Here is a 24261-nt window from a genome sequence, read left to right on the forward strand (position 1 = left end):
TCCTAAATGAATCCCTTAAATATACAGGAGGATTATCAGGGTTTGAAATCAGCTCCTTCAGCTCCAGTTCTACAGAGTTGACCCTTAAACCCAAAAACCTGGTGCAGTGACTGCTTGTGAAACTTGGATATCTATGACTATCAGCAAAATGTTCTCTTCTAGCCTCCTGTTGAAGAGTTCTCCCCAGTAAGTGGCATGCAGAAGGCTGAGTGACTATGGCTTTGTTCAGTTGTAATATTGTCCATAAATGCCTGTTTGTCCCCATCAGTAGCTGTGCAGAGCATCTGGAAGCACAACTTGTCCTCCTACCTGAAGAGGAAGGTTGAATGTGTAAGACAGTGGGGAATTTTTCCGGCAGAGATAGTGACAGATTGTTGATCCACCATGTCAGCTCATTTGTTGGTTTGTTTTTTGGGTTTGTTTTTGGGTTGTTTTGGTTTTTTTTTTTGCTAGTGGTGGTGGTTTGGGTGTTTTTTTTTTAACTTTAAGTTTGATTCTTTGCAGTCTGATAATACACTGGTTCCATTTCGTACTCATTGTGGGAAATATGTTGCTATTAGGAGGTTACTAGAACAACCCTCCTTCTTCTGACAGATACTTCATTTCTGTTATCTCCAAGGCCCTGCAGACCCATACATCAGTGCTGAATGCAGCATCAATTTGGAGAGATGCTTTGTAACATCCTGGACCATGAAGGAGATGAGAGGCCTATGTGGCAGAGCTGATGGGGTATTTATATGCAGGGTGGGGAGGTAGGCAAAAGGAGGGGAAAGACCAGAAAGCTTGGAAAGCAAGGAGCAAATTTAGCAATTGTTAGTAATGACTGGAGGGAAGGAGGTTTGAGAATGGAAACCAGATGCATACAGTTTTAGACGGTGGACGGTTATGTGTCATCACAGTTCTGGTGGAGAGTCTTCAATCTTGGGAGCATGCACACCAATGCACTGCTGCTTTCTGCTGTGGCTGTTTCCAGAGAACGAGCTAATAAGAATCAATTTGTAAAACAAAGCAAACAGAACTTTGGCTTCTGCTCAGGGGAACTTGAGCAATTCTAGTTACAGATCAGGCTTCAACAGAAGCCAAATGCTGATCCATAAAAGTATAATTATTCTGTTTCATTTGGAACCTTTTGTTCTGGATTGCATTCAAAACTACTGTAAGCCCCTTTGTGAGATTCTTTTTCTTTCCAGGGAAGAGAAAAAGAGGCCTTTTGATTTAATAGTTCTACTTTGTTTCAATTAAAAAGGAGAAAACCCCATGTTGTCTTTGCCTTTCTTCCATAAGAATCTTCCCTTCTGCAGAATAGTGGCCAGCAGGTCACAGTTTAAGATTACAGGTCTAATGTAGGGACAAAGATGAATTACAGAATATAAATGGTAAGTGATATTCTGTTTTTAAGGTCCAGTGCTCTGTCATTTTCAGCTGCAAACTGAATAAAATTTTGTTAATTGAAATTGGAAGTGATTAAAAATTTCTTGCAAAGCCCAGAAATCTTGAAATTGCACATGTGACTTACCTGCTGAGCTCCTTTTCCTTGGAAGTATGTAATGGTGGAAGGAGTAAATTGAAAATGTTATCTTCTCTGAAGGCTTAAAAACAACTGAAAAAAAAAAAAAAGAGAGAAAATAGTATTGAAGAATAACTGTACAAAACTAAAGCTGTGTTTAAGAATGAAATGTGTAATTTTGGGGAGGGACCTCTGATTCTGGCAACAGCACAAGAGGGTGAAAATATTTGTTTATCCACTATAAAATGGCATGTCTGCTGAAAATCTTCTAGGGCTACATTTTTGTAATGCAGAAGCCCAATATGGATTTCATTAGCATTTATTAGATCAGTGTATTTCACTTAAATACATGAATTTACTGGCTTATTTAAATGTCTTTTGTGTCTTCTTTCATCTCTTTTTAGGTTGTTTTTCTTTCAGATTCAAAGATCATTTTTAGTGGAGGATCATAAAAGCTGTATTTTGTTGGTCTGTCATGTCCCATAGCTTTTTATTTTTCCATTATGTATAGCAGACACAGCATTTATTGTATTACTAATAACCGAACAAATTCTAAGTCATCTTGCTGGACAATGGGCACTGCCTAGAAACACCTCCTTGCATTTTACACTCACAGACTCTTGTGTAAGTATCCACTGGTACTAGTCAACCCCACAGGGGAGGTTAGGGCTGGGGGATAGCGAGTCAGAGATTGACAGTGTTTTATTTAATTTGACTTGGTAGCAGACTGATTAGAGCTCAGAAAGGCCTGGCTCCCCTTATAGCAACGTCCTAACAACTAGACCTTGAAGGCTCTGCGCTGCAGAGGAATTGTGCAGAAGGAACAATCAGGGAGTGTGCCCACATACACGCGCTCTTTGTGCTGGGGACTTCTCGTGACTGCTGACTGTATCTGCTGGGGGAATTAGTCCTACATTTTGGCTGGGCTGCCACACCAAACAGGCATCTTTCCGTTCTTCAATGAAATGAAAACCCAGAGAAATTAATTAATTCAGTGGACGTTCCGGGTGGCAGAGAGTAAAACACAGAGGTAGAGAAGATCTGAAGAGACACAAGTGATGAGGCATGCCATGCTCATCTGGGAGCACAGGGGCTTAACCCACATGCCGGTATAGGTTATCCAGATTCACTTTTCCCTTGTGCCAGAGGGCGTTTGAGGCCGCCTCTCCCAGGAGAGGCCCTAACCAAAGAAGGCGTCCTCATTCTCTTTTGTTAACTCTGTTTCATTTTTTTTTATATAAAAGAATCAAGCCCCAGAACATCAGCTTGAATCCCACTGTTTCATGTCACAGAGCGCACCGTAATCAGCAGGGCAGAGTGGGGCACTTGCTGTCTCTGTCTCTAATTATTCTGAGTATTTTATATGTAATGAGCAGCTGCAGCAGGAGGTCCTGAGGGCACCCCCATTCCCAATCCAGAATAGCCTGTTGTCCAGTTCAGGCTGGATTCAGGCAGAGGAAAAATCAGTTCTTATTTCTCAGGCAAAGGGTCTTAAGAAACAGTTCTCTTGCTTGCATTCTCACTCCATTTACTATATGCGGGCATTTAGAGAATACTAAGGAGTCAAGGATACAAATTTCTGTGTACATTTCTGTTCCTTAAAGATGTGCCAGTCTGTTGTGATGGTGTTCTAGCTGGCAGGAATACGGGCTCCCAGCAAAGATTTGGCTACAGTCATGTAGCAGGCAGTGTGGATGTGATAGGGTCGTTCTTAAATGCTGGACGCATGTCCTTTTTTATTGTAGCTGCTGACTTAATCTGAGCCTTGTCTGTATTTCTTAAAACAAACAAACAAACAAAAAACACCAGTCAAATATTCCTGTAAGATGCTATCATGAGGCTCAAACTGAAGTGAAAATTTATCTGCTGTGTTTCCTAGCCTCAGCAGTCCTTGATTAACCACAGCATGTCTGAAGTAAGCAGGAGGGGCAGAGGCCAGTGGAATCCTGGGGATGATTAGCTATCGCCTTCAACTGCTGTTAATTTTTTTTCTGGTTCTGTTTGTAAGGATTCTGGTGACTGGTTGTTGTCAGCAGGATTTTTTTTCAATTGCATAAGGACTGAGAAAACAGTATCCGTCTGACTCTTCCACAGTGAATGGCTTTCAAGTTAAGCCATGGCTGCAGCTATTGTGCTCTAGCTGTGACACTATAGATAAAGTTATTAACAGAAATATGTAAATGGGTTTCTATTTTTGTTCCCTGTATTGTTTGCAAAATCTAGGGCAGTTATTCAGTAAGAATCATCTGCTATTTAGCACTGAGCCTACCAGCATTTGATGCTGTGTGGGCTGCTGCTTTTTTTTTTTTTTTTTTCCCCCTTCTTTCGATCTTTCTTTGCACTGGCTTTTAGAATCCATCTCCTTCGCAAGTTTGTTTATTGTGGTATATAAGAAATAGAGTAGCTGTGCTAAGCATTTTCAGGCTTCCGGAGAGTGGCTTGGTACTTAAGAACAGAGAATCATCTCTTGATATCTGAACTATAGGAGCATTAAAACCAGCTACACAAACATCAAATACCACAGCTGCTATTTGCCTTAGTGCGCATCTTGCAAATTCCAGTTTGTTCAAAGATCTTTACGGTTTGTGTTTTGTTTGCGTGCTGTTTCCTTCCGCTCGCCTCTCCATCGCTCCGGATCTGCCTGACAGCCTCGGGCCCTGTTCACGCTGGAAACATGTACTGCATTAATTTGTGCAGTTACAGTACAGCCCCCCGAGGGAGAGCATGGAGATATTGTTTTAGAAACACTTTACTACAGTCACGCTACTCCTATCTGGAAGAACAAATTACTCTAATCCAAGGCATCTGTTTAGAAACCTGAATGCACCTGTGCTAGGGACAGGAGCTGTATTACTGTTAACATATATACTCTAGAAGACAGTTCACATGGGACAGATTGTTCAACCTCCTTCCTGCTCTGCAAGTGAATTTAGCTCTGGCTTCCCCGAATCCCCTACGGGGAAAGTCCCAACCTGTTTGTCCTGTGACTCATTAGCCACAGTTTTATTGCCAGCTGTGCTAGCCTTCAGATGGGCATGTGTCCTCCATGGCACTTTAATTCCATTTCATGTGGATTTGTGAAAAGCCACCATAACGTTGGGACACCAGCAAGCTGTGTCTCCAGTTTCACTCCTTGCTTGAAGTAGTGGTTAGTTTTATGGTATATGTAACAGATGAATATACAGAAGTGTTTTGAAGTTGTGACACCCGCTGTTCTGAACTGAACTGAACTCATCTTTTCAAATGCCAGGCACTTTTATCTCATTTTTTTTTGTTTCTAATCTTCAAGCCAAAATTGCTGCTACTGTAGTAGCATGGAAAGTAAGCAGAAATCAGTTAGACTGGTTTTGCATAGATGTAGAAAGATCTAACACAGTAACTTTCCTCTTATTTTTATGGTCTGAGACACATTACCATAATATATATTTTAAGTGGTCTCTAGGGTGGCTTTTGATGCTATAGAAAAGATCTGGTCAGACTCTATTGATTTTATTGGTATTAGTTCACTGGTAAACTAATAACTGTTTACAGCAACTTCATTTCAAGATGATATTTTGTGAATATTGAGAGTAGCAAGAAAATGGCTTAGTGAAATATCTTAATGCATTAACAGAGAAATTAAATTTTCCAATGGCAAATGCAAGAGAAAAGCCATTTCTTTATACGCAGATCTATTATTCTGGTGGTGGCAATTACAGTAATTCTCTTGAAATCCAGTTAAAATTATATGCCTGCTTCATTATGAGAAGAAACCACTGAGTGCAAAAATCAGGGGAGATTCGGTAGAAAGTTAAAAAGACTTACATATGTAGTGGTCAGACCCACCTTGCCACACTCCCTGCTCCAGCATCTCACTCGGTTTTGTGTGGATGTTCCCTGGACTCATGAGGTCAGGATTTACATTCCTGCTTTGCCGTGACCTTGAGCCCCTTTATAAACCATACTGTTGTCTCTGCAAAATAGTATGATGTGGCTTTTCTAGCACCAATGGCATTTTAGCAATTTCCTAATGCCAATTTGAAGACTTCATATGTTTAAGAAGCTAGAGATGCAATGGTCCATTTTATATTTTATAAAGAAATAAATTTGAGATAGAGCCAGCTAAGTAACTGATCACAGAATCAAATGATGGGCTGTCAAAAATTAGACTCAAGGTGTCTTGATAGCTAGTATCTTCACCACCATAATAAAACGAAAGTGATGTAAATGTTTTCTGATATTACAGTATATAATCTGAATGCCATAAAGTAGATTTAACACTGCTTACTATCTATGAGATAATGGACATATGCAAAGTATTTGGAATATGGGTTATGTTAAGGGCTGAAGAGGTGCACAGAATTTAATATTCCCTGTTCAAGGATTATCTTTGCATAGAAATATTTAGTGAGCTCACCTATACTGCCTTCATAGGGGGAGTGTTTTTACTACTGATATTGACTGTACAGAATTTCATTATATTTACATTGTTTCTCTGTGGCAGCTGGAGTTTTCTGTGTCACCAAAGGGAATCAAAGGTAGATGTCAGCCCAAGTGCCATTGATCATTTGCAATGTGATGGTAGGTCACATTTTAAAAAGGAAACAAACCCCTTAATCTTGAATTGTAGCCCTAGTAAAGTTGGAAGAACTTTACTCGTGAGCTGAGGATATCTATTCATTACTGGTTCTTATCAGGTAAGGAATATTAATGTAGTGTACAATAACCAGATAATGAGTTCAATTTCCTGCAGGATCTTTTCCCTTTCATTTAATTCTGAAGTTACAGCCAATCTTCCTTCTCACTGAAAACATCATGTGTTTTATTATTAAATTTATTATCAGGTTTGGTTTTAATTAATAGCAAGTTGAACCCTCAGTTAATGAGCTGTACTATTTTTGGCCAGCCATTTTACCTTTCAGAATAACTAACAAAGGATTATGTCTTCATTTTGAAGTTCTTCTCCACTGATGTTGCATTGGGGTTTCTCAGAAAAGTGGCCATTACAAAGTGTGCACAATTAAGTTTCTCTATATGCTTTGTGTCCATTTCTCATTCAAGTTTCATCAGTGTCATTTTAAAACACTTCTTGATTATGTTTAAAAGTATAGAAATGAGGAGACAGCGAGTCAACTCATGTTGACTGTTCCAAAAAGGACAGTAAGACTCATGTTTCTATTCTTCAGCAATTAGTTTTCGCAGCAAATAGCCACTTCAGTGTTATTGATCTAGTAAGCTCCTAAACATGAATGGCAATTGTGTATACAGAACATCACACCACTTGTCCATTCTCAGCTGATCCGTGAAACAGTCTGCTACTATTTTGGTACCTTCTCTCCTTGGGAAAACAAGATAACTATAGGAAAGGCATAGTTGCTCCTTAATGTTTTAAATTATGATACTTGTATACTAATGCAATGTTTTCATTATGTAGTGACTTTCCAGAAGGAAAATCCTGACTTCCTGAAATTGCAGAGTAAGTAAATCACAAAAGGACAGGACACTGGGGAAGCTAGGGGAGAGAGTGAGGAAGAAGTAAGGTTAGGTTGAAATGACTGCTGCATGCAGAATTACTGCAGCTTTTTGTCTAGGGAGTACAAAAGTATCGTTGTTTGACTGAATATCCATGATACTAGGGGAAGAACAGACTCAGTTCAGTTTGCACAGCTATGAAGAGCTCATTCTTTCACCATCAAAGACCTGAGCAAAATGCAACAGAAAGCGTCCCAAACTTGATTAGATGCAACTTAGTCCATCTCTATCCCATGTGCCGACCCAGGATATACATGTGAAACTGTTAACTGTCTGTGCCAAAATTTATTACTCTGTTGCCTTCTCTGACAACTTACTGATTGCTGGCACACAGCTTCTATGCAACAGGTTGTCTTTTGTTTTAATACTTGAGTATTTAGTTGTTTCTCTTTCCTATTGCATTGCTTCTATGGCTTCAGGCACTTTTACAAGCCGTTCTCTTGAAGGAGGGCAGGGAGGAATAGTGCCAGACTCCTACAACTGTGGTGGTAACGGATGGTCCCTTCTTGCAGAATTCTCTTAGCTCTGTCTTCCTTCTTGTTGGTTTTTGGCAAGATTTTGACATCAGAGATTGTTCTAATACCAGAAAACACTGCAAGAATTCTCACAGCAAAAAGTATGGCTGAAGTTTGAAAACCAGAAAATAACATGGCTTTTCCTTTTTGTTTTATATGCAGTTCTGGATTTCAGGCTGTCTTGTGGGACAAATGAATCTGAGATTTATTTTGGTGTGGGCTGGATCCTGCTCCAGTTTGGACAGACCTGCCAACTCTTTTGCACTGGTCAGGCAGACGCGGGTGAGTGTGGGCTTGCTCGAAGCCAAAGCAAAGACACACAACTGGGATCAGCAGTATGCATGGTTCCTTTGCAGCTTTCTGCAAAAGGCCATGTATATCCTTCAACTTTGCCTTCATAAACTTCCTTGGAGTTGGAATGGATTTGGCATCCTTCTCACTTACATGTTTTTTTCCCTACCAGAATGATTGGAAAAATGTTCACATTCCCATCAGTCCTTTCTTAGATACATGAAAAAGTCTGAAGTCCCTCCTTCTTAATAATCCAAAATCTCATTTAGGCCACTTTGATTTCTTTTTTATGTTAGATATTGGCATCTAATTTGGCTTGTGATGATGGAGTAATAAAATTCCTTCCGCTCATCTCAAAGACATCTATAATGTGCTCCACCTATAGCTTGGCTGGTAGCCACTGCATAGCTATCTTTATTTGTTTGGCCTTCCCCAAATGGTTTTTCTTCCCAAAAGGCTATTTATTACTCCTGTTTCCAGTGAAGAATCACTCTGGTTAAATATAGCCTGCTGAAATAGGAAAATCTTTTAACTCAAGATGTTTAGAGGGAGGGGGCAGCAAATTTTTCGTGTTTAAAATGAAAAATTAGTACTGATGCTGCTTAGGTATAACTAAGTTACAATAACTGGGGTTACTATTCATGCCTGTAAACTGCAAACCTAGGAAGGTCATGGAAAATCTTTTCCCTGTATGATTGGTGCTGTCTTCCCTTTCTTGCTGGTGATTTCAGGATCTTAATTTCTTCTCATTTTCTGCGTTGACAGTGAAGGACAGACCACAGGCATCGAGGTGAGAAGCACTGACCGTGATGGAAAGTATGGTGCCGTTTTTCTCAGCAGCTCTTGAGTGGCAGCAGGGTCAGACGCTCTCAGCGAGGCATTCCCAGGAGCACATTGCTAACGCAGATAGAGCTGCAACCGCAAATGCAGAGAGTTTGTGCTGGGGATGTGTATCTCCCAGCTGAGCCCCCCAGGCAATTCTAACCTCCAGTAACACTCACTTGAGAGCAAACATGGGAAAATCAAGTAAAGGCAGGGCTCTGCAGTTTATATCTCTACAATGAGCCTTGCTGTCATCATGCAGTGGCTCTGTGGATGGCAGTCTGCACGTTGCCACCAGTGTCTCCAAGAGCCATCTGGTCTCCTGCTTCTTTGTCGTTTTTTTCTCTGTCACCAGTTTCAGTTGGTATGGTCTTGCAGAGTGAACTTCTCAAATATGGGATGTGGGTTGGGTTTACATTTTTTGCTACTTTGGATGAGGGACAGGTGACTTTCTACCTTTTGCTGTAAAGAAAAAAGTGAAAAGGCTCACAGTTTTCTAGGCTTTTGGTTTTGTAGGGTTTTTGTGTGTATTTCCTCATATTTTATGTTATTCTCTCTCTCTGTAAAGTATTGCTTTGCTTATCACAGCATTTGTGTACATACGTGCCTTCTCATCCTTTTGAGCAAGTGGGGGCCAGCGTGACTGATCTTAAGATGGAGCACTGTCGTGGTGCACGACGGAGTCCTGCTTCCCAGGGGGGAGCTGTGCCAGCTGATGTGTCACAGAAGTGCTAGGACTCATTTGAAACAATAGATGATTTCCAATACTAAACGGATCTTCTCTGAAATGACCATATAAGTTTAGGAAAGAGTGTGTCTTTTTACTGTTGAGGATTTTTTTCCATGACTGTAGGAAAAGGAAATATTTTAACCTCTGGTCTGTCTGATGTCCTGCTGTTCTGGAGAACTTTTTTTGCATCGCTAAGGCTAAGACCTTAGCCTGTCGCACAGACATCCCTAGAGAGCAAGGCTGACGTGCTCTTGAGACCTGAATTAGTCTAGAAGTAGCTTGCAGTCATTGCTGGACCAGTCACTGGGCTGTCACTCATCACAATGATCTGTGTGGGCCACTTCACCCTCCTTAGTTGGGCTTTGCTGCCGTTGTTCACATTTGTGCTGCTTTACCTAGAGATGCTGCCTAGCTGTGGTCACTGTGCCTCTGCTGTGAACTTGTCCTCAGCTTGTTTTGGTTTGCCCTTTTGTTGTTGCTGCTATTAAATTCAGGAAGAAGACAGCATTATGGGATGTGTTCTTGGAAGCTGGAATCCTTTTTGTGCATAGAATGAGTAGAAGAGAGAACACACAGAGGACCTCCTTGTCATCCCATCCCCAAGTGGCTACAGCTAGGACAGAGAGACTGGGTGTATCTTGATGCCATGTCTATTCTAGAAACTTCTAGATTAACTTCATACTGTTTATGCCGCTGGAGCTGGAAAATAACTTCTGGGTTTACAGTGCTGGCGGGGAACTGGCTTTAAAACAGATGTCCAAGTGCAGGAATTGACTCATTTACCAAATGAGTCTGCTCGAGAGATGCTCCCACATTAGAGATACTCTAAAGACACCTGAACATGGTCTTGGGTAACCAGCTCTAGATGGCCTTGCTTGAGCAGGGGGGTGGGACAAGATGACCTCCAGAGGTCCCTTCCAACTTCAACCATTCTGTCAGTCTGTGAAAGCCTAGTCTGGTGTTAAGGGATCAACCCAGCCCTTCAACTGAGAGTTTTGTCATCTTCATCCAAATTCATCCTTCTTCTTTCTTCTTCCTTGTTCATAGCATGACTTAATGACATTCAACACCAATAGCACTGGGTGATGTTGTAAAATAACAGTAGCACCCCGAGACTCTGTCCTCACCAATCAGCCTAGTGAATTCACTGACAAGGGCAGACTGTGTCTACAACAAATGGCTTTCTCTTGTTGCACGTTTGCTTGTGAATGCTTGTATTTAGTGAACAATTATTATTTTGTTATGGTACATTAACTTTTTCTTCTCTTGTAGGTAGTGCTTGTTGCAGTAAAATACCATGGCTTTTATTCATATGCAGTCAGATGCACTTTGCTGTTTTTATAAGTCATTAAAGCTCACCAAGTCTGGGGTTTTGTTCTGTTTCCCATGCAGTGCCTGTGGTGTTCGGTTTCCAGTAACACATGGTGTTTATATTCATGACTGGCATTACCGTTGTGATGGTGATAGGGTTTGTGTTTCTTGCCTTGCTTGATTTATGTTGTGGCTGGCGTGCATGGCACGCACATGTCTCAAAATAGAACACGACTGTTTTTTTGTTTTTACATTAGAAGCACTGATGATTTAATTTAGTGTTTTGAATAATCCTGCATTTGCAGGGAAACCTGGCTGTGTTGTGTCCCTCCTTTGATAACTCTATGAGCTTCAGACATTTAAGGCTGCACTTCAAAATCATTCTCTGTGGGTGTGTGTGGTTTTTAAGTGTCTCATGTGGATTTCCTGCTTCCCACCTTGTCCTTACTTACATCGTTCTTTGCTTTCTGCCAAGATCTCTCCCTTTCCCTCACTCTTGCTAACGACTTTATCCTTTGCCACCTGAACGATCCTGTGATGCCTCTGCCTCAGGGTATATGAGCAGTGCAGTCACAGCAAGGATCGCCTGAATTACAGGAGCTAGTTTTAAATGACCTGCAGTGGTAGGACCCAAGGTACAGCAGGATGGACCTGAGCACAGACTGAAAGCAGCCCAAGCTGGGCGCGCTCACACTGCTCATCTCTGGGGTGTTGCACTGAGGCTCCTGCTGGTACCTGAGCTACCTGTCCGTCTGTATCCTAACTATTTTGTGAATGCATTACAGACCAAAAAGTGGCAAAGCTGAGCTCAGCAATTTGGGAATTTTCTCCTCTTGGCTCTGCATTTTAACTGCTCCCCTCTCCATTCCACCTCACTCTGCCTTTGCAGCTGTGTAAAGCACTCTGCAAAAAGCATCAAGGCATCCTGCTCATGGAGATCTCACAGTCCATGGTGGTGGTGATGGTTTTGGTAAGGGCCAGGCCCAGACAGAGGCTGGCGTCCTGGTGACAGCGGCAGCTAGAGCTGTGTGTCCAGCCTGCCCTGTGCTGCCCCTCCACCCTGGGCTCTTGGAATCAGGAGGAGCCAGTGGCACAGGGATGCTCTGGTCCGTGTATCCGCCTTTCCAGCTCCCCTGCCTGGGGCTTGGGTGGGAGCAGGCAGATATCAGGTTGGTCCCTAAGCAGAGGGGAGGATGATAGGATTAGGAAGCTACTCAAGCTCGTTTTCATCCTTCTTCGATGTCAGCATCATGAGCCACGTAGGGCAGCAGGCACAAAACTGAGCTTGCCTTGTACAGCTATGAAGTCTTAAGCCAGTCCTTGCTGGAAATAGGATCTGAAATAGGAGCTTAGGAAAATATTCACCTCTACCCTATAACACAATTTGTGGTACTTTTCAACCAAAATTAAACAGAAATAATTTTTAAAAAGCTTATAAAATGAATTATAACTCCCCTTTTCTTGACTGTCTTTCCCAGAAATAAACCATTTTTTTGTCTTTTTTGAGGTCATACCCTGGTTAGTGCTGGACAAAACCCAATCAGATGGTAAATCTGAAGGCAGTGACGGAGTGGAAAATATATCAAGAGCTCTGAAGCCATTACAACATTTTAATTACATGCTAAACTGTTTTTTCCACAAAGCAGTAGCCTTCCAGATGAAGGGGCTAGGACCCAGGGCTGATAATAGTTGCTGACGCCCGGGCAGCAGATTTTGTGGTCAATCCCTTCCAGTCAGCTTCAGCTAATAGTACTTCTAAACCACTGCCTTACTTATCTCATGATATTTTATAGCTATAATAATTATTTTATTTGACCTTTTTTGTTGACCACTGTCATTTACCCCACATTCTGGCACAAGGAAGGCCTATTACTGGCATTGTTCTCCCACCAGCAAGGAAATGCCTTGCCCTCTGAAGACTGACAGATAGTTGGCTTGGGTTGTGCCCTTCATCACAATCATCCATCACCATAGTCCTTTAATAACATCTTTTAATTGCTAAGAGTAGTCTGACATGAAAGACTGAAGCGTGGAGTGAGGACAGAAGGGTAGTGGGGAAGCTGTGTGTTTAAGCTCTAGCTTCCTAGTCTGAGTAAGATGCACTGGCTGGGCTGGGAGATGTTCCTGCAACCTCACTGCATGCATGTTGTGTGTGTGAGGAGATATAGTGGGCTTCATTTTCAAATAAAAGTTCTGACTAAACACAGGATGAGGATCATGTGCTGATCCCTGATGGCTATTGTAAGAGAAATCTACTTTTTTTCTAGTTGCTTCTGGGCTGTTGGTTATTTTACAGGGAGAAGATTGAATTTAAGGGTTACTGGGGCTCATAACAAAAAGACCAGAAGTAGCATGGCACAGCACCATGTACACAAGTCCCCATTCCTCCCTTGCTGGTCATTAGCAGGGTTGGGAGCAGTAAACCTGGTTGTTGTCTCTGCTGCTGGAGCTGCAGTGCTAGCAGGAGTGTGTGGAAGGAACAGATTGGGCAGGAGGAGTACAAAGTGATTTAGTGGCTTTCAGAGTTCTCTGTTGAGAGCAGAAGACAGAGGCTTCAGGCTGGGTTCCTGTTTGCAAGGGCTGTTTTCTCTAATGGTTGTGTGCTGTTCTTTCTCCAGTCTCCTGCCACAAACGTGTCTTTCCCCTCTCTGTCTTCAATTCCCAGATCACTGCTCTGTCTTCTGCCATCTCCTATGTGGTCCTTTCCACACCCTGACAAGGTTTTCCATTCCCTGTGGCCCATGTGTCCCAGGCAGTGTCTTCTGGTAGCTCAGTGGTGTAGCTATTTGATTGCAGAGCAGGTCACACAGCTGTCTCAAGTCTGTAATGGAATATGCTCAGGTGCTTTCAAGAGGTTCATGTGTTACTTGGTTAGCTGACATGGAAGAGGGTCGGGGGATGAACTGTGTAGGCAGATACCTTCAAGTTAATCACAAAGTGTGCAAAAACTGAATTATGCAGAGGACTTAACATGTAACCAATTATGAGTAGGTTTTCATATAAAGAGGAAAAAACATGTGCCCAGTGAAGCTCTTCACTGTATTGCCAAGCATCATGTCCATGTTCAAGAGTGAGAAGAAACTTGAAGCATTAAAAAAATATTTGCAATTCATTCCTTTGCTTTAGATAAGATTTTTTCCTTGACTTCCCTCTCAAAAATTATCAAACTGGCTTTGTTGAAATTGTTTCATGCGTCCCTCTTTCCTCAAACAAAACACTCATTCGTAGTAGCATCTCATGTAGGAAATGTTGGCTTCCTAACAGCGGCATCAATGTCAACTTCCCAATACCAGCTCGTGTGCAGAATGCATTTCTGATTCCCATCATGCAAACTTTCCAGGTTTTATTCTCTTAATAAACCGTTCTGTAGTGCTTATAATTGTAGCTTTCTAGAACTCGGCCAGAGAGCTGCAATGTGGAGCTGCAACCATACTGTCCTTGGAAGTGCAAGATAAGGATCAAGAAGAAGGAGAGATAGCTGCTGAATTTGAACAAAGAGCAATTTGCTGGTCACCAATAGAAGGTTACAAATTTGAGAAAATGTTGTGATCAAGTAGTTTCAATTTGAAAAAGCATAAAACTGTGAATAAGATATCTCCATAGGTCTCTGCCTATTACTTCATTTGCCTGGTTGAAAATATTGCTGCAGTTTAATTTCTAGGAATATCTGATCCATTTATCTGGCATGATAGTAATGGGGAATGGAGGGAGGAACCTTCAGGCATGTGTATTGGGACACTATGCTAGCACTGATTTTCTGAATCAGGCATGAGGAGAAGGCTCAGGGCATCCCCGTGTACTGTTTTCAGATATACTTATTGCTATCTGAACATCAGAGCAGCAATTGCTGCTATTCCTCCTGTTGTAACACACGGCTGTTGCAACATGGACATAAACAAAGAGTATGAACATCTCCACAAATGAGGAATTTGCAATTTGCCCCATGCTGGAAGAGGAGCATGCTTGCAACAAGATACATTTTGTTACTGCTACAGGAACTGGAGGCATTTCCTATTTGTACGTTACATATTAAAACATACTTAAGTTTCTTAGCAAGCAATACAGACATCTCTAATATTTCAGTTGCTTTCAAGTGTATTTCTTTGGGAGGTTTACTTTTATTTATAAATATGTAAAATCTTGAATATTTTTTATGTATTTTCTCAAGTGTTTAAAAAATGGCAAAGTATATTTTGATTCAGACGTCCCTGCGTTCCTGTCTTGCTTTTTTCTTGTACAATTTATCTTCAGTCTGACTAGCAAAGAAATATTTAATGCAATATGCTGGTTGATGATTTATTGGAGTTGAAATGTCGAAGGAAAATACGAAAAGCATGCCAGAATTGAAATGTGTTTCAGGATTTTTGCAAAAAATTCTAGTGAAAATATTTTTGTTGTCTTTGCTTTCTATCTGAAGACGTTTCGGGGAATTCCAACTGAAAACATAGCCTCTACAATTTGCCTAAAACATTTTGGAGTTTTATTTTACAAAGAAGAAACAATTCCAAAGTGCTTGTTATTTACACTTTTAATTTCTCTTCCTATTCAAGTACAGCTTGATGCAATAATCAACTTTGAAGAAGAAATCAACCACTTGATAAATGTTCCAGTATACAAGTATAGCTTATGAATTTTATATTTATATAAATGTGTGTGCATATATACATTTTATCTTAGATCTATATAGACATAGTCTAGTGTTTGTTTTACTGAATAGTTTTAAATTTAGCATAATGATAGTGTTTGCAAATCAATATTTTCAATGTTGCAATTATCGATGAGACAGAAACTTTTTCCAGTTTAAAAAAAAAATAAAATCTTTGCAGTACAACATTAAAATTAATTGAAATCAAAGAAACATTACTAATACTTGTGATTCAAATAACTGTGCTTTCAAAACAGTCCACACTGCTTTTGGGGGGCTTTCCTGGCCCGTCCTGGGCGGATGGGGGAGCGATTTGGTATCCCTGTTGCAATAGCAGAGGTTTGCCTCAGTTGTCAAGGGCTGCGCTTGTCGTTCAGCTGAAAGTTGTGCGATGCTTGCTTGCAGCCTTACTGAGAGGAGCTCCTGAGTGCTGTAGGTGTATATTGTTATAGTGTTTCAGGGTCTAAGCTAGCTGGAAGGTGTGGTACAAATGGGAGGTTTCATTTCTGGAGTTCTTTAGAAGCTGAGAATAAAAAAAAAAAAAAAAAAAGCAGAGTAAGACGTGTGCAGCTAGGAGATGAATGGAGTAAATCAGTGTAGCTGTGTAGATTTCCTTCTCCAGAGAATGAAGACCATAAAAGCCCAACGGTAAGTCTTCAGCAGGACACATGAGTGTGTTAGAGCATGGGCAGCCCAAGCCTTCGCCCTGGAGCACGCCGTGCCTGGCTCTGTGCATTTGTAACATTGCAGGAGCGTCTCTGCCAGGCACACAGTACAGCGCAGGGTGCTGCCAGCCACGGGGCTGGGGTGCGTGCATGGAAGCAGACCAAAGCCGGGGTGAAAGCTGTGGTAGGCAGGTTGAGCTTATTCACTAGAGAGGGACTTTATTTTGTGGCTGCACTTTGACAGCAGGGGAACAGGCCAGAGGAGTGTGGTTTTTCTGCAGCGGAGTTAAGACACAGGCGATGTTATTGAGCTGAGAGGTTGAGGAATGTGAACAAAATGGGTAAGTGTTGATTTTATAGCTGGGCTAATCTGGTCACATGTAGGAGTGCCTTATTGTTAATGATGGCCGATAGCATTATTATGCCACCACCAGCTCTCAGCATACTGTAAATTTTCTGGACATGGGGCAGAGGTGCAGGGATGAAAGGCTTGTGGGATTTTCTCACCCTTTCTAATCTCTGGAGGGAGTGAGATCATGCCCCTCTGGGCTTTACATGTGTTTGAGGCTGTATCATAAGGTGGCATTAGGGGTGCTCATTTCCTTGCTACTACAGGGCTGGGACACCCCTACATGCCTCTCCATCTCTGGACTTCTACCCCAGAACTTACACAAATATCAACAACAAATTCTGTGACACTTTCATTATTTTTTTTCTCTTTTTTCCCAAGCATCCTCTTTGCAGACATAGAGGGTTTCACAAGTCTGGCCTCCCAGTGCACTGCTCAGGAGCTGGTCATGACGCTGAACGAGCTCTTTGCCAGATTTGATAAGCTAGCAGCTGTAAGTTTTCTATTATAATTCTGATATTTTCTTTTTCCTGTTGCAAGAATGACATACTGTGCTGGTTCACTGGATTTCTGTAACTATTCACTGCCCTAAAAGGCAAACTATTGCAAGCATGAATATAAGCTGAATACTTCTCTCTCCTTTATTATTATTATTTTATTTTTTTTAGGAGAACCACTGTTTACGTATCAAGATCCTGGGTGACTGCTATTACTGTGTGTCTGGGTTGCCAGAAGCAAGAGCTGACCATGCACACTGCTGTGTTGAAATGGGAATGGATATGATAGAGGCCATCTCGTAAGTACCGTATTTCCCACGGAGAATTTCAGAACAAATAGGAAGTAGATTCTCTTTCCTGTTAGGTCTTCCTTACTTTAGTATCAAGGTAGCCAAACCAGGGAACTGATGCCAGTGAAGAGAGAGGTCAGCTGGAACAAGAAAACAAAATGCAGTAAGGGTTTGACAGCAGAAAGACAGACACTTTAATTCATTACAGCCACGTGGATATCAGAGCTCAATCTCCTGATGAGAAAGGCAAAGTTTACTATAATTACTGGAAGTCTCATTCCCAAAGGACCATTTCAGTGAATTACAGAAATGTGAAATCAGAGGATCAATAATAAATATTAAATTTCAGTCACTCTTCACTTATCTGTCCTTAAACCTGCTTTTGCTCACCTTACAATTCCTCTGCTAAGGTCTGTCTTGTCTAGTTTAACTAATCCTTCTCCATGTGTCCCTCTGCCACAAAGGTCAGATTCAAGACTTTCTTACTTTAGTTAAATTAATTATTGAAGAAAACCATAAAGTTGGTCTGGCACAGAGTGGGACAGATCCATGGTGCTTGTTCCTAGATTTCTACTTACTTCCCCATCTCTATTTTTTTCTTTTAAAATCTGTTCTGAAGCTTTGCCTGTTCCTGAGGTCAGACTAGCAATCCGGTGTTTGTCTAGACAATTACTGTCTTTAGAGAGTGACAAATATGAGACCCATATCCAGTTACATTACTTGGAGCACTGCATACAACATTGAATATTGTTTGCATCGGACATGAGCTTTCACAGGCAAATTCTTTCAGAATTCAGGGAGGGAAGCTTTATTTGGTTTTCTTGAATGTATTCAAGTTTAGGCACAAAGTTCAGTCAGTTTTGGGTGGTAACTGAACTGACCTTAATATCTACACCATCCCTGCTGCACAGAGACTCTGCTTCTTTTTCCCTTCTATTTTTTTACTTTGTGAAAGTATCTTCAAAAGTATCAGTGGTATGAACAGAGAAGTAGAAGATCTCTATGCAGTTTTCCTCTCATTCTGTTCAGTAAATTGCTGGAGTTTCTACTTCATCTCGTTAAAAACCAGAACTACCTATTTGCTGAGCTTAATATTACATCCTTACCATTTGAATATCTGCAAGGACATGAATACAAATCCACACTTTTCATCCTCATTTTCATAACAGACACATAGTTTGAAAAGCAGGAGACCCCATTCAAAGAGCAGTACGCAGCAGCATTCCCTTGTTTGTATACAGTGTACACTGTCAGGATTTCCTACCTTTACTTTCCTGGTTTTAGACTCTGTTACTTTGCACTAGTCTCCTTTTGGGGCTTGTATGTTAAGCACAAAACAAAAGGAGTTGCAAGTAACTAGTTTTCACTAGCCCTTGCAAGGATGCTATTTTTTCCACGTGAAGTACAATTAAGTCGTAGGTGACAAAGTGTCTTGTCAAACATGAGAAGCAGCAATTCTTAGCCACCAGCCCTACAAAGATTGTCCAGAAAAGTCTCACTGTCTCACTTTCTGCAGTAGTTGGCCTCATGAAAGCCAGAGGCCTTGACACGTTGCTGTGTAATCCCCCACAAGGCTGAGTAACACCAGGATGTCTAGACTTCATTGATTAACTGCAACCCAATTTAGCTTGAAATAAACATGGAGCTGGAGTGCACTCAGTGTTTGTTTACAAATTGCTCTTCAGCAGCCTTTAAAACTTGTTTCCCACTTGATGTATGATGAATGCATTTAACAATCTTATCTCTTAGTAAGTCTGTAAGGTGACTGTTCTCACTATCCCTGCTTCCCTCCCCCCACGTCCTCCTCCCCTAAGGATCAAGATAAGAGGTTTCACAATTAAGGTAACCAATAGCTACTGAACATTTGATTGCAGGTAACAAATAGCTACTGAACATTTGTTTGCCAGCTTCACCAACACTGGGCCCTGCCTGTAGGCTGATTTCATCTGTGCACAATAACAGCAGGGAGTGTTACCCCGGATCAGAAAGATAGAATTATATTCACTGTACTGCTGGTATAAATGAACTTTTTTTAAAAAAAAAAAAAGAAAATAACAAACGATATTTCATTTTTCTATGAAGGATAACCAAACCATTTGTTTGCAGCAATTCTGGAGAAAGTCACCTTCTCATCAGTGACTCTCCTGAAAGAAGTTCCCTGGTCTTGTGTCAGTAATGTGGCTTGGCAGAGGATGCAGTAGGGTTTGTAGCACTCATGCAGCACATTCTTCCTCCTTCCCCAGTGCTTTACCCACACTGTGGCTGCTGTTGTCCTTACAGAGGTTATGGCTGCAGCTGCATTTTCATTACCCCAGTTCCTGTTGCTTTCCCAAGTGTTGTGTTTGGAACTCTTTCAGTTTGTAAGCCTGTGACACCTTACCCATGTGCAGCTTCCTTTCCTTGCTAGAGAATCTCTGCTGCTTGTTAATAAAAATCATGAATGCCACTTCAGGGAGTAGATAGTGAAAGGTAGGATAGAGGTTGTAAGGAAAAAGGAACTATGAGATGGTAGGAGATGTTTCAACAAGATATCATCTTGAACAGTCTTTTAAGGGGCATATTACACTGTGAGGAGTGAACTAGAGTCCAGAATTGGTCTATTTTTAATTATTCATTGTCATTAATAACTATAGCATAAATATTAGATCTATGTTGCTGTTAGGAAGTTGGGAGGACTTACCTGTCCAGAGGATGTTATCTAGAAAGGACTAGATGAACCCGAAAACCAGAGAGGTTGAAATCTGATAGGTGTAAAGTACAACTTCATGTTGCAAGGAACTAACGGCTCCAAGGAAAGGACTGTGCTGTGTTACGTAGGTGAGTTTGACTGTGAAACATGGACTTTCTGGGAATTATTTGATCAGCAGTAACGAGAAGCGGAGTTGTTCTGATGGCCTCATCAAGACTTTCCCCTACCCACATTCCTAAATATATTTTTCATGTGAACAGCTCTTGAAGTTAACTTTTGCCCTAAAAGGGCAAAACCCACAAAGTATTCCAGCAGTCATTCTGGGAGTAAGCAGAGCATCCAAAACCTCATTAAAATCAGAGCATGAGTAGCTGCCTGTTTGGAGTGACTGCAATAGATGTGGTTCTCTAGTTTTGCTGCTCTGACTGCAGCTGTAAGCCCTGTTCAAGCTTTCCAACTGGAGTGGGGTATTTCACACACATATCATATTTCATCTGTGGAAGAGCTGATGATTGGTGCCATACACACAAATTAAGATCTCTGAAATAATTTCCTTTTTCTCTTTGCAACATGCTATTACTCTTAATGAGGCTGAGTGCTGGCAGGTTATGTCCAGCTTTGGTATGGAAATCAGAGACCAGCACTTTATTCCTTTTACTGCCCCAAAGATGTATTTTTTTAATGAGTTCTCAACTTGACCATGAGTTCAGAGTACATGGATTTACTCCAAGGGCTCCCCATTCTAATTAGTACTCTGCTTGGCCAGCCAGGCCATCCAAGAGCAGTACAGCTGGGCCGGTTTTGTTTTGTTATCCTGTTGATGTGGACAAGCAGCATCATGTGTATGTGTGAATAATTTATGGTCATTAAGGATTTTTGTGTTCTGGGTGAAAGTTTGCGCTACCAACTGCAACCATGCAGTTCTTAGTGATGTCTTTTTTTCCCATATTTCTTTTCAGACTAGTCCGGGAGGTGACAGGAGTAAATGTAAACATGAGGGTTGGAATCCACAGCGGGAGAGTTCACTGCGGGGTCTTGGGCCTTAGGAAGTGGCAATTTGATGTGTGGTCCAATGATGTTACCTTAGCCAACCACATGGAAGCAGGGGGCAAAGCTGGGTAAGTTGCTTCATCAAAGCTGTCATGTTAATCGCTCTGTTGGTTTGCATCTGACATGTCACAGTGAGATGAGAAAATGGGGGACAGAGGTTCAGAGAGTCTCTATGTCTGCTGTAAAATGAACTGTGAGTGTAGTGCTTTAAGCATGTACAAATGTCTGCAAGGTTATTCTGTTCCATGTCTACATGTCTTTGGTTACGGAAAGTCTACAGAATACCAAGATGGGCATATCCTGTGGTAAGAACTGGATTCCTTCTCTGTGAAACAAAGCTGACAGATACAACAGAAATGAGCAGGTCTGTGTGAACACTAGCAGAGCTGGTCATGGTTACAAAGGGATGTGCGCGTATCTTAACAGTGTTTGCTGGAGCACATCCCAGCTATCAATGGATATTGTATGAAGAGTTGTTTCAGACCTGCCTTTTGTTTTGAAACATTCCCGTGAGAGAGCAGAATCAGTTCTTGTTTCACCACTGTATAGACCAACTGAAGACTGAGTTGCTGCCAAGTTGACTCCATGAGATAATTTTTCTACATGCCTTTCCGTGTTTGTCCTGATCTGGAAGAAAGCATAAGATTATGGTACTTGATGGGATACCTCTACAAGGCACTTTTGTACCACAGTGATTAATGTGATACAACAGAAAAGATACAGTGTATATTACATGTGTCCACTGAGTAGACGTGTTCTTGTGGAGGACCCATGTTTGTGAAAAAAATGTGTCATCTGCGGTGTGTTAGAGCAAAGTGAATAAAAGAATGAGTGCTTTATATCTAAGGAGGTGCTTATAAATGAGTGTGTAAGATGCTTAATGTGAACACCTCTCTTTAAAAAGATGCCTTCTGGCCTACTTCCTTTAAAACAGATGAAACTCCTGTACTACATCTGTAAGAACAGTGGCATGGCTAAATAAATTGTTTTTTATTGCTTGTTTGTTCCAGTACATGGAACCTGTCACTGACAGGAACTGGCATTCTAGGTGATAACTTTTCAGCACCTACAAAACTGGCTTGTCTTTTGTCTCATTCAAGGCGCATCCACATAACAAAAGCAACCCTGAATTATCTCAATGGAGACTATGAGGTGGAGCTGGGCTTTGGAGGGGAACGCAACGCCTATCTGAAAGAACACAGTATTGAGACCTTCTTGATTGTACGCTGCAGTCAGAAACGGGTAAGTTCAAACTAACTAATGCAGGTTTACATACTTTTAATAATTAGATGGTCTCCAACACACAAAAGTAGGGTGAACACCAGCCTTTATAGATGAGTGAGTTGACTGCCTGACCTTCAGTGACAAAAATTCCTGGTTTTCCTCTTCCTGAACTTTTGCATGCTTAGAAGGGAGTGTAGCCACCTTCTGCATAAGGTTTCTGCACCAAGTACTTTCTAGTTCTATCAAAGAAACTGTCCTGAGTTGTTTTCAAAATAATTTTGAAGAATGTTGTCAATATAGATATGTATTTTTTTAATTAGATTTGATACTTATACAAGTTCTTAAAGCAATAGAGAAAAACCCCAAAGATCTCTTCTCTGTCAGATTACAGACAGAGATGTTTTTGTCCACCTGTTCACCATATTGCCATGATCATAGAGATCAGAGCAGTTCTTATCATTACTTTTCAGCCGCTGCTTCTGAAGATGGGAAAATCTGGCCCACTGTAATAATGGATGATCACTCTGACAGTGGGATGAGATAATACCTACTGCTATGACACGGGTCAGGCTGCACAAAATAAGGCCATTAGGGCATTACTGACTTGAACTTGAGTCAAGTCAAACTCAGCTGGGCTTTAGCCAGTATATCTTCTTTTTCTGACAGTGCCAATAACAGAAAAACAGGTTGATGTTATCACTAGTTTGTATTCTTTTAAATAATGGTAGACAGTAATACTAGAAAATGACCTTTCTGATCATCTAGTTGAGCCTAGACGATAATATTTCTCTAAGTAATTTCTGCACCCTAGACACTGCTTTGCTATTCACATTACAGGCAAGCATATAAAGATTGGTCTGAACTGAAAATTATTTCAAATATTCCTGAATCTAAGACCAATTAATCCTTCCCACAGCTGTAAATGTGACTACCATGAGATTAAATGAATTAGTGTTTGTGGCATGTTCCGATAGCATGGTTGATTTGAGTAACTGTAACACCTATACAGAAATACTTTGCTACCTCATTTCCTGAGAGAATGGAAACCTCAAATCTCCTTGATGGATATTGTGTAAAAAATCTCCAAGAAAATGCCTTATCATCTACTAAAGAGAGAAGCTGATGTTTTGGTTTCTATCTGCTTGTAAGATAAATCTCATTAAAAATCGTGAATCTTCAAAAGAGGGTTAGTTCTTGCAGTGCAAGATTATTGTTTCCTGACCATCACTGCCTGTGAGTGGGCCAGCTGATGTTTATACCTAAAACACTTCTTCTTTGCTGGGTGGATTTAGCATAAACCAAAATACCCTTACGGTCAGCCCCCATCTCCTGGGGTAGAGAAGGTATATTGACTTCTGAAATCATGCACTCACTAAGTTGTCTGCATGTTCTTGTGGAGAACCGAAGGTTTCTTTGGAGAGAAGAGGAAGACCTAAGATCAGGATTCTGCTCCTTTCCAGTGTAGACAGAAAGCTCAAAAACAGAGACATAGAGCACTTGAGACTTGACTTCATTTTTGAATGCAGGGCTGTTTTTTCACTTGGAAACTAGACAGAGACTCAGGAGAGATGTGGATTCCATCCCAGACTTAGATTTTGAGGAACTTGCATCTTTGTGCTTTGATTTTCCGTGGTAAAACAAAATGGGTCCCCCCCCTCATTCTTTCACTGCTTTATATGTCTTTATTGCATCTCTGTTACACAGTGTAGCCCTTAACTGAAGTCTCTAGGCATTACTATAATGCTGCTCTAATGTGCTGCATTCCAGACTAGCTAAGAATGGGACATGCGCATGGCCTACGAAATTATGGTGCTAAATTGAAATATACAGAAACTGCTACCCAAGGTCACAGATATTAGTGGTTAGAGTTTGAGATGCTCCTGGTTTTTTCATACTGCTGCAACTTTCTTGCTCCCATAGCCATTTTCTATCCTTTTGTGTATAGTTTACAGTTCTCTCCCTCTTTAAAATCTAATTTTCACATATTATGAAGATCAGAAGTGAGAAAAACTTTCTCCCCATGTCTGCTCAGTCAGTCTTGAATATTTTGTCTGATGTTAGGCAAAGTTCTAACACTTCACTTTTTCCTTACATTTCTGCTTGATTTTAATGACTTTTTGTGATGTATTTAGCCAGGTTTTCAGTTCAGTCTTTTCCAGTAATGG

The 24261-nt window shown here is 41.1% G+C and overlaps 1 protein-coding gene across 3 annotated transcripts in view; it reads left to right on the forward strand.

Moving 5' to 3' along the window:
- The window catches only part of ADCY5 (adenylate cyclase 5), a 221972-nt gene that overhangs the window by 144342 nt on the left and 53369 nt on the right, over window positions 1-24261 (forward strand). For all 3 annotated transcript variants that reach the window (XM_033003549.2, XM_033003547.2, XM_033003548.2), the window contains exons 4-7: window positions 16728-16839; window positions 17015-17142; window positions 20782-20940; window positions 21973-22114. In XM_033003549.2, coding sequence (XP_032859440.1) covers window positions 16728-16839; window positions 17015-17142; window positions 20782-20940; window positions 21973-22114 — 541 coding nt within the window. The remainder of the gene's footprint in view (window positions 1-16727; window positions 16840-17014; window positions 17143-20781; window positions 20941-21972; window positions 22115-24261) is intronic.

Source organism: Tyto alba, unplaced genomic scaffold, assembly GCF_018691265.1.
Source record: "Tyto alba isolate M040663 unplaced genomic scaffold, T.alba_DEE_v4.0 Super-Scaffold_7, whole genome shotgun sequence".
NCBI lineage: Eukaryota > Metazoa > Chordata > Aves > Strigiformes > Tytonidae > Tyto > Tyto alba.